This window comes from Maylandia zebra, linkage group LG7 (assembly GCF_041146795.1).
Source record: "Maylandia zebra isolate NMK-2024a linkage group LG7, Mzebra_GT3a, whole genome shotgun sequence".
Lineage (NCBI taxonomy): Eukaryota > Metazoa > Chordata > Actinopteri > Cichliformes > Cichlidae > Maylandia > Maylandia zebra.
The window spans coordinates 4,817,035-4,831,826 of record NC_135173.1 but is presented as its reverse complement, the minus strand read 5'-3'; the positions used below and the strand labels follow the sequence as shown (position 1 = coordinate 4,831,826).

General features: G+C 40.1%; 2 protein-coding genes across 3 annotated transcripts in view; one reads left to right on the top strand and one right to left on the bottom strand.

Moving 5' to 3' along the window:
• Positions 1-2,101: 2,101 nt before the first annotated feature.
• The window catches only part of osbpl5 (oxysterol binding protein-like 5), a 50,285-nt gene continuing 37,594 nt past the window's right edge, over positions 2,102-14,792 (top strand). For both annotated transcript variants that reach the window (XM_076885599.1, XM_004570818.4), the window contains exons 1-2: positions 2,102-2,306; positions 13,456-13,517. The gene's annotated coding sequence lies outside the window, so the exon portion shown is untranslated. The remainder of the gene's footprint in view (positions 2,307-13,455; positions 13,518-14,792) is intronic.
• On the bottom strand, positions 9,766-11,925 carry LOC106675897 (E3 SUMO-protein ligase ZBED1-like). Its single transcript, XM_014411425.4, has 3 exons — positions 11,109-11,925; positions 10,680-10,932; positions 9,766-10,500 (listed from the first exon to the last, which is right to left on the bottom strand). The coding sequence occupies exons 1-3, from the start codon at positions 11,903-11,905 to the stop codon at positions 10,084-10,086; spliced, it is 1,467 nt and encodes a 488-aa protein (XP_014266911.2). The 5' UTR covers positions 11,906-11,925; the 3' UTR covers positions 9,766-10,083.

The window sequence follows — 14,792 nt, the reverse complement described above, 5'->3', positions numbered from 1 at the left end:
ATGAAATATTTGTCATCTGATCTAGGCAAAGGTACTAGACCACTCTTTTTCACTACAGTTTAAATATGGCCATTTCTATGTAAAGACCAGGGATTAGAGTTAGGTCCATATATATATTTGGACATAAGTTCTGCTTTTTGCCTGTTTACTAAGACATTTTCCGAATAGACATGGACATAATGTGCAGACTCCCAGCTTTCATTTGAGGGTATCCACATTGATATTGGATGAAGGGTTTAGGAGTTAATTTGAGGTGTGGTGCTTGCATTTTGGAAGATTTTGCTGTGAACAGACAACATGCAGTTAAAGGAGCTCTCCGTGCAGGTGAAACAAGCCATCCTTAAAATGCAAGAAAAGAAAAAAACATCCAAGAAATATTATGAGTGGAAAAATGTAGAGTTTGGTACATTCTGAGAAAGAAAGGAAGCACTGGTGAACCAAGCAACACGAAAAGACCTGGATGTCTATGTCTATCATCCACCATCATCTATGGTGGATGATGGTGGATGGCAAAATCATTTCCTTGGTCAAGAGAAATCCCTTCACAACCAAGTGGCCAATCAATATCCAAGTCTAACATAAAGAGAAGACTGCAAGAAAGTAAATCCAGAGTTCCACTGCAACTGCAAGCCACACATAAGTCTCAAGAATAGAAAGGCTAGGTTGGACTAGGCTAGATTTGCAGAGGCAGTGCAAGGGCTTGGGTGTGCACGGCTGCCAGTGGCACTGGGACGCTAGTGTTCATTGATGATGTGACACAGGACAGAAGCAGCTGAATGAATTCTGAGGTGTTCAGAGACATGCTGTCTGTTCAAATCCAGTTAAATGCAATCAGATTGATTCGGTGGTGTTTCATAATGCAGATGGACAATGACCCAAAACATACAGCAACCCAGGAGTTTGCTAAAGCAAAGAAGTGGAATATTCATGAATGGCCAAGTCAGTCATCTGATCTTAACCCAATTGAGCATGCATTTCACTTGTTGAAGACTAAACGTCAGACAGAAAGGCCCACAAACAAAAACCAGCTGAAAGCTGCAGCAGTAAAGGCCTGGCAGAGCATTAAAAAGGAGGAAACCCAGCATCTGGTGATTTCCATGAGTTCAAGACTTCAGGCTTCAATACCAGCAAAGGGCTTTCGAGTATTAGAAATGAAATTTTTATTCTTAGTCTTTTAATTTCTCGATTTACTTTTGAAACCCTAAAACTAAGGGATTGCGTTAAAAAAATTCCTCACACTTTTATGCAATGTTTTTATTCTACCTAAAAAATTAAAGTTGAAAGGCTACACTTAAGGTGCATTTGAGTTTTTTCATTTGAATTTCATTCTGGGAAATCTGTCCAAATATATATGGACCTAACTGTATGTGCAAATATGAATTATACATTTATAATAAAAAAATTGTGTGAAAATGTTTGCTCTTATAATTTTTCTGCCAAGCTATATGAACACTTCACTGAGTCTGAGAGTCTTTATCTTTACTATCTACATTTATCTAATATGAATATTTAATGCTAAAATTCTCTGCAACATCTTGATAAACTGAGACTCTAGATTTGAGATCGAACCAGATTAGCATGTATAGATCTTATACTTTATTTTTTCTAATTTCATTTAGATTTTTATTTATAAAAAATATGCCCAATATGTGATCTGGATGAACTTCAAATGCCCACCTCTGGGACATGAAATTAGCTACACATCAACCCCGCAAAAGTAAAAGTCTTCATCTGTCATTTTACTACAACAAAATGACATACACTGGCAGGGAACAGTGTGCTGCCTAAAGAGTATCTGATATTGCATGTAAACTTATTTTATGATTGTATATTTTTATTTTCTACATGGAGTATGTTTACATTATGTAATACACTTCATTAAAAACATAATGTATATGTCAGTAGGAAATTCTCACTTATGAAGTTTTGTTTGTCCGTTTTGACTGGTCCCAGTTTGTGTACAAGCGTTTTCCACAATAGTAAATGTAAGCAGACGTGAAACTGAATCTGAAGCGGAAATGTGTGCCGGTGTTTATCTTGTAGGTCACATGCAGCTGGTGTTGTACGCTGCTACGGCCACAGGTGGCGCCATAGCTCCCTGTGTGTGACGGGCAGCAGATGATCCAGTCCACTCCGCACTCTCCATGTTGAGAGGAACCGAGCAACTTGTTCTCCAACCGTCCGTCACAGCCCACCTACTGACCCCCTAAACCACCCAGCTGTCTCCATACAGCACCGTGCTATGACGCTGGACTGGAAAAGAAGCTTAGGAGCAAGTGCATGATCGTTTCCCTGATCGACAAAGAGTGAGTTTCTGTTACTACAGCACACCGCTAAGCACAACTTGCTATTTTTAGTCAACGTTACTTGTATCTATACAACTAACCCATGTTTTATGAGCTAACTGCTAGTTAGCTCTGACAGCGCTGAATAACAAAATGAGGGAAAAAATTGCGCGTTTCGTGGCATCCACGCTGTAATTTTAGTCTTCTCATCGTCGCAGCATATGAAGGAATTCGTTCAGTGGTTATAGTAACGTCATTCTGAGTGTTTGGTTTGCCGTCTCGTTGGGTAGCAGCTAACCTTACTAGCTTGTTGCCTCAAGTAAACCCCTCATCGCCACGTTAGCAGAGCAGCCCGTGCCCCATGCGGCTGCAGCTTTGCTGTCACTCGTTTGCATAGCAACCACGATCCCCGCCGATGCCCAGGATGGCTGCAACAAGCGAGTGCACGTACCTGTATGTGCTGCTTTTATGTTAAATCAGTTACAGTGTTGCGTTCACTTGCTTTTGTTACAAACTGTAAATAAATGAAAAATGCGTGTTATTGTGCTGTTAAGCACATGTGGCGGAGGATCATAGGAGTATTAACTGTAGTCATTAATCAAGCAGTCTGTAAAGTCTCTGTATCATCTATGTCCCACGTGGGATGCGACGTTTTGCTTTGACTTTACTGCAGAGTGCAGATAATTCAAAGCAGAGCGACGAGGCTGGCAGACATTTAAATGTCAAATATGTGCAGGACAGTCCAAGACCTCGCCAGCGTTGGCCGGCTGCACTGTTGCAAGTGTGATACCAAACGTGTAACCTTTTTCATGGGTTCACCAGGAACACATTGTAAAAGCCAGGTAGGGTTTTCTGCAAAGAACGCTTTGAAACTCACCTTAAATATTTTTTTAATCTAACGACACACGCCTCCTCCATATTAATTTGACAAGAAATTAAATGCTGTGATTGCCAAATTTGGGGTTCATAATAACAGATGTTTAGGTGCCCTACTTTCTGCAAGTTTAAAAAGTAATCCCAAGCAAAGCTGATAAAAAGCAACATATAAATACTGGCCACTTACATTAGAAAATGCCTTCTTGTTTTCAGAAATCTATAAACAGGTGATTATCAGTATATGCATGAGCGCTTCCTTCATTGGTGCCAGTCTACATTCATTGACAAGTCAGATGCTGCAGCGCAGAAATGCCAAAACAGAGTGTTTTTTTGGGGTCACTCAGAAACACAGACTTCATTACATAGCTTGTTTGTTTACAAGACCACGCTGAGAACGTTGCCAGCTCCGTCATGTAGTTCTCATTAAATTGTCTGAAGTTTCTGAAAGGAGTTCCTCCCACAGCAATATCAATAAAAAGTAATTAAAAAGATCCACATTGGCATTTGTGCACATGTTAGGGGTTTGTGAAAAAAGTGCAGCTTAAGAAACAGAAGATCATGAGTTTCTTCAAGCTTTTTAAAAAAATAAGTGCGGGTCAAACGATACTCGTGGCATTTGATCTGGATGAGATGATGACTAACTGTGGAGGCTTTTCACTGCCACTTTGTCTCATCCATCTTTAATTGTGTGGTATTATGTCGAGTCTGGCTTTGCTTGTGATGAGAATAACACTGGAGTGCTGGAGTGCACTTTAGTTAATAGTTAAAGGGTTTAGTGGAATGTTTCACCCTTGGTTGAAGTGAAAATAGATAATATGTGGGAAACTGCTGCAGAGCTTGACGAAGAGGCAGTTTTAAAGTGTGTCACTTGTTCACACTCTCTACTTCTTTATTTGCTTTGTTGCTTCAGCCTTTCTGGGTCTGCACATTCACTGGACTCAGTCTTTTAAAGAGGGTTATATAGAATGATAAACGTCTAACGTGCACTGTCGTCATTCACCATCAGATAAAAAATTGATCTGATATTGAATTACTGCAGAATGTCCTACTATGAGTGGTGGAAATAGCTGAGATAGGACCATGGCAAGCATGAGAAGGTCATTAGTATTACGTGGGCAGTGGAATTAGGTCATGAAATCATTACTAACAGAGACCACGTCTTGTTGCATATCTGATTTAAATAGAGTCTAACACCGCTCATCAGATTGACGCTTAATACAATTTTTTCCACTTTAGAAAAACAAAAATCACATTTGCTTTTCTGCGCTGATCTGTTGACACCCAAAGCCTTGACACGTCATGTGACAGTCTACCTTCCTCTAATCAGGTGGTGATATTTAATGGTGTTGGGCCCTAAGCCTATCAACTAGAACTGTGGCTTTGCTCTGTTGTGAAACACAAATGGGGGAGAGAGTGGCAGTGAAAGAAGGAAAGAGTAAAGAGCCGTTTGAGTCATTTTCTGTGGGTGGATAGTCCTGCTTTTTATCAGTGCTTTTTCTAGCAGGAAGACACAGCAACAGATGTCCCAACTTCCATGCTGTACTGTGAAGGATATGCAGAAAATACCACATCTCACTGCATCCTGTAGATCAGTCTCCACAGGAGAAGCCAGCTAGGCGTTGATGACGGGTGCTAGGTCCTCTCCGTCTTCCAGTCTAAATGCTAATCGCTGCTTTATTTGTTTTTATTTGGAAATCAGATATTTTCTCTGATCCTGATTGTCTCTGTGTATCTAAATGGCAATTTTCCAAAACACACTCTTCCCTTTAAAATGCTACTTTGAATCTGGCTGGTCTTCAAAGTGGAATTGTCCTATTCCAGGGCTGATAAGTGGCTCAGTGCTGTTTCCAGTTCCTCTGAGATTTAAATGCTTTCCCCGACATCTACTGGGGGAATCTAGGCTAATACTGCTCCATACTGAATTTTCCTCTCTGCCCCTAGAGAGCGAACGCACTTTTAGTAGCCCATATTGTTCCAAGATTCTCTTCCCCGGCAGAATTTTTCATCACAAGTTACTTTACAGATGCTAGCTGACATTTATGTTTTAAAACAGGCCATTTTTGTCACAGAATGTCACTTTTTCCAAGAAGAAAAAGTATTTATGTGAGCACAGAAAAACACAAAAATGTTTAATGTCTTCTTATTCCCTCATGGGTAACGCTTTTATCCAGATGCACACATTGTTTGCTCAGATATTATTATGTAAAAGTCAGTGGGACTTCTGTTATAAATTTGTAATTTGTAAATGTCTGCAGTTATGGTTTTATTTCCTCTAATATTAACACTGAGTAAAACACCCTACAGGTCTGGAAACAATGGCATTTTGCGTTGATCTGAAATCAACCCTGCAGAGTGAGGCAAAGGCTTGTGAAACCACGATCATGACGTTTAAATGTGGAACTGAAAACTAGATTCTCTCTTTTTTTGATGAATTGTGTATCAAACAGTGCATTCCAATTATTTTGCTATATGATTTAACAACCGACAGCCAGGATTTTAAAACTCTGGGCTCTCTCCGTGTCTCCTGCTTGATTTATCCAACACACACACACACACACACACACACACACACACACACACACACACACACACACACACACACACACACAAAGAAATAAAGCATTTGAGACTGACCTCCTGACCCTTAGAAAGTGACTTCTTACTTTGTTCCAAGGAAACTGACCAGCAGGTGTCTGTATTTAGAGCAGGTTTGACACCATACATCCACCACTCAGCTTTCTACAGACTGCCAACGAGTATTCTCGCAGTAGCTAGTGCCTCTGCAATCAATATCCACCTCTCTATAGGTTACTACATGGAGTTGGTGGTTGTGTAAATGCTGACAGCTTTGGTTAGGGCCCAGTGTGCTGTGTGGATATTGTGGGTGTAAAACTTGATTTATTTAAAATAAGTGTCCATTATAGATGCTGTTGTGTTTTGTTGACATGGAATACATTCACTGTTTTGTTATTAAATAATAAGCAGCCATATGGATTAAGCTACTGCTATTCAGACTTTCCGCTCATAATGTTTTTGTTTGATTTTGTGAATGAGCTACATTAACTATGATGCAATATCCTTTTAAAAGTCTCCATTTGTTTTACGGCTGTTTCTGAGTGGCAGGGCTCGTAAGGAGATTTTGTTCCGTCATTGAAAATGATTGGCACTGTGCGCTGCCCATGTCAGACGCTGATAATCTGTAGTTTTCTGGGATAAGCTGAAGCATCTGTGTTGAGTTTACTGCAGGGCCGTTGTAGATTTCGGACATACTTTTAACACAGCATTTTTTTTTCTGTTTACAAATGAGGTGTTGCTGAGAGGCTTGGTTACGTCATCAGTTTGTCAAATTCCACTTTATAGGGTTATCACAATCCTCTGTGCTGGCAGGATGATATTGGTGTTGAATTTTTGCCTGATGTTTTTATGACATGCGTTTTATTGGTGCCAGACAAATCCATTAATAGCTGTTAATGTAATTCTACAGCTTTGCCTTAGGGATCAGTAGTGTTAGCGTTCTGTCTGTTACTATGTCGTCTGTTTTCCTAATGAAGTAGTTAACAGGGGGAAAGTGGCTCTGTTACACTAAATGGAAACTTGTGACATCCATCTGTAGATAAACATGCCAAGTCACTCCAACAAAACAAGCATTGCCTTCACCTTTCAAAGTAACATTGGGTCCGAGACGATGGGTGATTTCCATGACACGGGACCATCATCTGACTTCAGTCTTAAAGTGACACTACACTACACTTTTAGGAGAGATTGCTTTAAAAGCTATTGATCATGAATAGTATGATTTATGCCATTACAGTGGTTTCCAACAGTGATTGAGTGTCACGCAGGGAAAAAAAATCTATGCTGTTCATAGGAGGTTGTTGAATCACTGCTGCAGCTTTTATCTGTGCTGCCTTACGCCCTGCAGTGTTTATGTGAGTCTGCTTCTAGCATTCCTCTCTGCTTCCGCTTTTCTGTCCTTATGTAAACAAATCTTGCTCTCATCTTTTTGTTGAAGGCACAGAGATTAAATTGATAAATGCTCCCATCTAACTCTAAAAAACAAAAAAAGAAGCTAAAAAACCTAAACCTTAAAACAGGCTTTTCCCTGCAGCACGCTATGTAATAAATACTCTCAAAGAAAATTACGGCAGTTTCAACTTATGTCTAAACATGTATAGTTTCATGCATCTGTCAAAACACTCGACTTCAGGTGCACGACGCTGAGCTGGTCCCATTTTGCTGGATTGAACTGTGATTTTTCCAGTTTGTGATGCCCCTGATTTATACCAGACTGCTCAAACAATAGACCCCAAAGTAGGATGGCATGCGATTAGTACATTGGTCTTTAAGCGACATGAATACACTTAATGTTAAGTGGCCTTAGACCCAGAGCCAAATTTTGCATTGAGTTTAAATTGTGACCATAACAGACAGTGAGTCCTCACTTTGTGTCTCTGTGTCTCAGCAGACTGATTTTTATGTGTTGATAGAAGGTTATGTTCTGTTTATCTGTGCTATCTGTCTTCACTGGACAGACAGTTCCCGTATACCAAAGAACATTTTTAAATACCTGCCTCTATTACCCAATGCTCATATGGATCATAGTCTCAAATTCAACGTTAAGTGAAAGTCTTTGTCAAATTGACATTTCACTTAAAAGACAGAAGCTAACTTTATATCTGACTGTTGATGTCTAGCTATGGTCACAGCAAAATCCTTTGTGGCCTTATGTTTACCTAAGTGGGTTTGCATGGTCAGAGATGAGGGTTGTTGAAGGAGGCTGCTGATAAGAGGCCTTCCTTACGAAGGCTGTCTGACGTGATAAAAGTACCAACACAAGTACAAGTGAGGACTATTTGTATCCATTTAATCTTTAGGAAAATGATGACCTCAAGTCAGCAGAACTGTTCAAGATTGTTACAGGATAGACAGTTCAATTTGACAGGATAAAAAGGTGGATTTTTAGACTCCTAGAGGAAGTGAAGGGTTTTAAAGCACAGCTGTTACAGTAAGTCCAGAACTTTGGTTTATTGGGCAAAGATGAATAAAATATTTTCAGTTGGAATGGCAGACATTGTTAATGTTTCATGGGTTGGCTATAATGTTACAGCCAGTACTATATCAAGTTGGAAAACCTATTTCTAGTCTAGTTATTATTCACACTGTTCCTATTTTTATATTGATTTGAAGCAAGTCTGGCTGATCTGGAGAACTGGTTACATGCAACAGAATTATGCTATGAAATTACAAGATGCAATGAATCAAACATTTTTAATGTGCAATGTAAAGGATCTAGAATCAGAATAATTTTGTTGCTTTGCATCTTTTTGCACTGCAGTGATCTTTGCCCCTCATCAACCAATCAACTCAACTCAAGTTGCTAAGCAACTTGAGTTTGGCACTTTGGCATAGCTGCCAAAGCAGAGAGCTATGTCATTGGAAATCTTTTCAGTTTTCAGTAGGGAAATTTAAAATATTTCCTTCTAAAATCACAACAGAGGCTTAATATCACTGTACTGTGTAAAAGTTGTTTCCTGAAGGAAGTGCTGTAAAAACCAAATGCATGAATCTAAGGAGCTTGGAAAGAAAAGCGTCTGGACTTCTTTAAGTTGCTTGAAGACGTTTCACCTCTTATCTGAGAAGCTTTTTCAGTTCTAATGTCAAGTCAAGGTCTTTTCCAAGCTCCTTCGATTACAATGACCTGGATGACTGAGGACCATCATAGACAAATGCATGAATGTTGCTGTGGTGTTTTAATGTAGTTTCAAATATTTAGTTTCAAATGTTTAAAGCAAGACAGCAATCATTTGATTTAGTTCAAATCCATCACTAATTGCATTTTTTCATCTGTAATCTCTTTCTTACACATGTTACCTTCCTATCATTGCTTACAAGCCCAGCCTGACTTTCTGCTATGAATGCTGGCATACCCACAATGCCTTAAAATAAATGTTAATTAGCTGCTTCTGTGAAGACTAGCATACAATTTGCTGGTTAGATTCTATTCAGCACTGTTTGTTTGTAATTGTAGGGATAGTGATTGCTCTCTTTCTGACTTATATTTGGCCCACTATGTATGAATGTGATATGCGCCAAACAAAGAAGTACATCGTACACTGTGAGTCTCTTTAGTAAGAGTGTTGCATATAAACTGTCCGTTCTTTACACTTTTCTCTTGGCCTTTGGTCATGAGTTAAGTGCAATCCCAAGTTGTAATAGTGTAGTTTTTATGTGTTATGCAGTTAACTTTATTGCACTGTGAATTGGTCCCGAGAACAAATACTCTTCCATTGAAACCATGACACATTCTGGGCCACGGTGTCTTACTTCACTTGTGGTTTGCATTGTTTGTACATGTTGTGCATTTCATGATTCTTGTCTTTAAAGCAAAAAAAAAAGGGGGCAAGCTAAATTACTCATTCCTTGTGTATTTTTCTTAGTGCTGTCAAGAGATTAAAAAAAAATAGAGATTAATTAATTATGATTTTTAATTAATTGATCTAATTAATCTCTTTTTTAATCTCACCTAAAAATAGCTGAGGAAAGCCCTCAACTTATTGTGGCAGACCAAAAGACTGATATAACAAAGAAAGTGACTTTATAAAGTCATTTATTGTTTAACAAATGTTAAACAGATGCAACCATTTACATACTGTTGTATTCTTTTGTAAAATAAGTGGAAAAATAAATACAAATAAAATCAAATAAATTAAGTGCTGCAAGTTAGCACATCAGAGTTGCTCTTTTCTGAGCAATACAGCACTGAAATTCCTCTGCTTCAGATAATGAAAAATAAAACTGACATTGCAGTGCTGCAAGTTAGCACATCAAAGTATTCTTCCATCACAAAAAAAAGTGCTGAACATCAAGCAATCTATTCTAGTAGGCTACAAATGACACAGCAGCTATGCTGACCACATGTGTCTCATTTCTTCTTCCTCAGCCAGTCGCTAAGACACACCAGCCTGGTAACATTTTCTGGAAGCAAGGCTGCCCTTTTCTTTTGCACTATGTGGCCTGCAAGGCTAAAGAGTCTCTCACAGGGTACAGAGGTAGCTGGGGAGGCCAGGTACTTTTGTGCTAGGACTGACAGCTTTTCATAGACTCCTGAGTGAGCATACCACCACTGCAGGGGACAGTCATCAATACTGATGCTGGGTTCTGCTCTGTAGCGCTGCAGCTCTCCAGACTCAATTCCATCTTCTGAGTCAGAGTCAGACCCCAGAAGGAGTTCGCTCCTCCTCTTCTTCTGAGCTGGTCCATCATCCTCTGTGGAGGGCTGGAGACTATCTGCTCTTCTGGGCTCTGCTGCCTGGAGCATATTCTCCAGAATGGTCCACACCTGAATGAATGAATGAATGAATGAATGAATGAATGAATGAATGATTGTGATTAAAACTAAGTGCTTTTTTTTTAAATTTTATTTAATCTTGTAAAGAACTTTGTGTTCCATATAATAAATAAAAGTTTGATTTGATAATGAATTGGACTCATTAGTCCAGCTTAACCTTATTGTCCTACCTGTTCCCTCTTTTCTCTTGGAAGACATTTCAAATCCTTAAACCGTGGATCCAATGCTGTGGCCACCTCGAACCATATCTCGTTGCCATTAGCTCGTCGTGCTGCCAGATCCTTCTGGAAGGCATTCTTGAACTTCACCACGTAGGCAGGATCATCATCAGTAATGTCCATGACACGGTACAGATGGCGAAAAGCAGGCAGCACTACAGAGCAAGAGACGTAGGCCTCACCACCCAGCAGCTCTGTCACATACCTGCAGAGGTGGAGAGGTTTGCTAAATAAACCTAGCTGGATTCATTTAAATCAAAGTGTAACTGATTTCCAATTTAATTGTCCTTAAAAGTTCCTTGTTATGTTCATTAATTTTGATTTTACACATGTAACAGTAGTTTATATAATTAAAATGGGAAGGTGTTTATTTGAACTTACTTGCATGGTTCAAGCAGGAGCTCCAGCCTCTGCAGTTTCGCCCACTCAGCTTCGGTTGGCAAGACCAACCTGTGGTTCTGTTGGTCCAACGTAGCCTGGACAGCCTCTCGGTTACATAGGAGGCGTGAGACCATTGCGAGAGTCGAGTTCCACCTGGTGGGTACATCCTGTATAAGTTGATCGCTCTTCTTTCCGAGTGCTACTTGTTGTTGGTTAAGTTCTGTGGTACTCGCAGGGCTTTGTTTAAAATGACCAACAATCTTGCGGCACTTTGCCAGTACACCGACAAAACCACTGCTATCGAGACATACCGTGATGGTCCTCTGGAGAATGTGAGCATTGCAGGCGATGTGCTCATATGGAAGTGCTCTCATAGCAGCCAGCATGTTTGCTGCGCTGTCTGTGCCAATGGTGGATATCTTGTTTTCAATACCCCAGTCATTTGCTACCTTGAGGAACTGTTCGGCGCATTTATCAGCAAAGTGCCTGGTTTCTGTTCTCATGACGGTCAGTGCAAATGAGTTGAGGTTCCACTCACTATCAATAAAGTGTCCAGTCACCCCAAAATAGCTGTGGTTGCCAGCTGAGGTCCAGTGATCTCCGGTTATAGCAACACAGTTGGGAGAATCCTCCGCCAAAATCTCAAGTTTGTTTTTCTTTTCGCCGTCGTACATTTTGCTGATTTTGGTCGTTACTGTAGTCCTGCACGGCGGCTTGTATGACGGGTCATTGGACGCAATTTGCAACACCTCTGTCAATCCTTCGTCCTCTACTATATTTATCGGCCTACAGTTCATCGCTATCCACTTGGCAATAACATTAGTCAGCCTGACGGTCGCAGACTTGCTCATACGAGGGGTATTCTCTAGTTTTGTTTGGCGAAAAGCTTTGCTCTGGCTTGCTATATTGCTAACGTCTTCACTGCTAGCTGTTGCTGCACTCGCGGCTGGGTGCTTTGCGTTGAGGTGATAGGCCAAACTTGAGCTGCTTCGGTGGTAAGCAAACTCCTTCTTACACTCTAGGCAGACCACTTTACCTTTGTCAATGGTGCCGTCGGAGCGTTTATGAAATACAAATTTCCCGTTCATTGGGCCAACAACTCTCAGATGCGCCTCCATATCCACACTGTAAGCTAATCACCACTTCTCACCTTGACCTCACGACGTGACTCCACCCCCAACAAGTCAAGCACAAGGAGCCCAGCACATAAAAACGGATTTTATAACATAGCAACTCTCATACAAAATCAATGACGTCAAGAGATTAAAAATTAGATTAACGAGATTAAAAAACATAACGCGCTAAATAGCATTGTAATTAATTAATCGCAATTAACGCGATAATTTGACACCCCTAATTTTTCTTTCAGCTTTTTTTGTATTGGCTGTGCGTGTTTGACCTGATCTCGCCCCCCTCTTTGTCTTTGTCCCTCAAGTGCTGTTAGCTCAGCGATTCTCTTTCAGTTCACTTCTTATTTAGGTTAGATGTACTCAAGTGTTATGGCTTCCTCGTTTGCTAAGCAGCAGGATTTTAAAGGCGCAGATTCCACCACTCCTGACCACCCTGTTTTTTCACTTGTTGCACTACCATTACGTCTATTAACATTGGTGTAATCTGCACAGATACATGCATTTTCTCAGTTTTTTATTGCATGTATTAGGGGTATATGTAGTGCAGTGCTGCTTTGCAAACTGATGCTTGTGTGTGTTTTCGTTTGTAGATTTGTGACTTATCACATGTCCCAGTTGTGTGTGAATAGACAGGTTTTTCAAGAAAAGTGATTCAAAGGGATTTCAAGGGAAAACAAATGTAAGAATGGGAGGTGAAAACACAATTTTTAGCTGTAAATAATGAGAGTGAATGTAAATGTGTAACATCAAATTAAGTTCACTTATGTGGACATTGAACTGTCTGCAGCCATATTCCTGCTATCTTGCCTCACGTCTTCCTGGATTCACATCGTACTGGGGTGTGTGTTTATCTAGTGTAACAGAAGTAGTTCTCCATAAATATGATAGTGTGACTGTGTTCCTTATGTTTTGGTAAACACAATCTCCTTTCCAACAAAATGGGATTGACAGTATCAGCATTGAATCTTTTCTTTTCATTGATCTTTTTTGAGGGGGAAATTTGATCCATAATTGTATTACAAGTCAACTTTAGCTAAAGGTGCAGGCTTGTTCTGACTTATTGAAATAAGGACTGGGAAAGAGTGGGGTGGGGCTCTAACACAGTGGTGTGACCAGGAGGAGCATTAGCGGGAGAGACGTTGGGGGTGAGGCAGGTTTGAGCGTTTGTACTGTGCGAGTTAAAGTGAAACCTTATTCTAACTTTTGCATCTCTGCAGGTGAGACAGGCTGATTCAACAAAAGCTTCTGGATGCAGTGTCTCCTGGGGCTCAGGTGAAAGGTAAGTTGAGCTTTCAGCTGCTGGCCCACTCTTTAATTTCTTAGTAATGAATACACTTAGCTAAATTGGATAGCCATCTGTTTTAGCTTCAGTTAGTCAAATGGTTTGTGTGTGCTGTTAGCATGTTACCGTCCAAGCTTGCATGTGCTTGAGTACTTTAATTGTACTTAAATGTACTTAAATTTGTGAACTGATTTTCTCAGTCCATCACCCTGCTTTCAATATCTGACACCAATGCGAGCACATTTTTACCCAGCGTTGCCAGGAGGGATAACTCACTTTCTGAGCAGAAGTAGGGCACATCTCTTAAGGTGTGAAGCAGACTCTCTGTTTCAGCCAGTTTTTATTACATTTAAGTAGAATATTCCCTGTCTACAGCTATTTGATCAAAGTGTTGGCTAGAGCAGTAAAGTCTGTGTTTGTTCTATGTTTGTGTGCGCTAGAGTTTGTACACCATGTGACTTTAGAAGAAGAGAAACCGTTAGAAGTGAGATCAGCAGGTTACAGGGTGTGTCTGATTCGCTTGGTTCAGAGGGGAATAAGTGAGGTTTCACAAGGACAGCTGGCTGGACAGCAGCTGGATGGATACTTCTGAGAGATGGGCAAAGCCCTAAAACAGGCAGTTTGCCTGGGGAACATGGTGGTCTCTTATACAGAGGCAGGATGTAATTACTAGTTACTGGCTTTTTTCAGTCTTCTGTATTACACTGTGTATTTTTGTCTCTCCTGGAAGGATAAAAATATCTTTGTACACGTTTGCTGTACAAATTACAGATTTCACTTAGCTCTTTTGCACATCTGTCTAGAAAGGGTGACCGTGGATTTTTATTTACTTAACAAATGTAGCCTTGTTACTGTGAAAAATGTCACTTTGATGTTGTGGGAATAATAATAATAATAACACAGTAATCTTACTTTACTTTTAGTGTGCTGAAATTGTGTTGTCATTATGTAGGTTAGAGGTACTGCTTTGTGTGTCTGTGTAGCCCTAGGGTGGTAGTTATAAAAAGAGGCCAACTCGGTTCAGTACGGAAAAGCTCAGAGATTCAGCCATGCTAAAGTTGTTTACGTTGGCATGTGCTTGGAGCATGTGCTTTAACAGCAAATTACACATTAACCAGACAAATCCGGTACCTAGCAGCTTACTCCATGGCTGAACAGTCAGCGGGAAAATATTTAACTATTTCTCTCACAGATAACACAATTATGATTTGACTTGCGAAATATATGCATTTTTCAAGTCACGCTTTAGTTCAGTATTCATTGTAATACAAT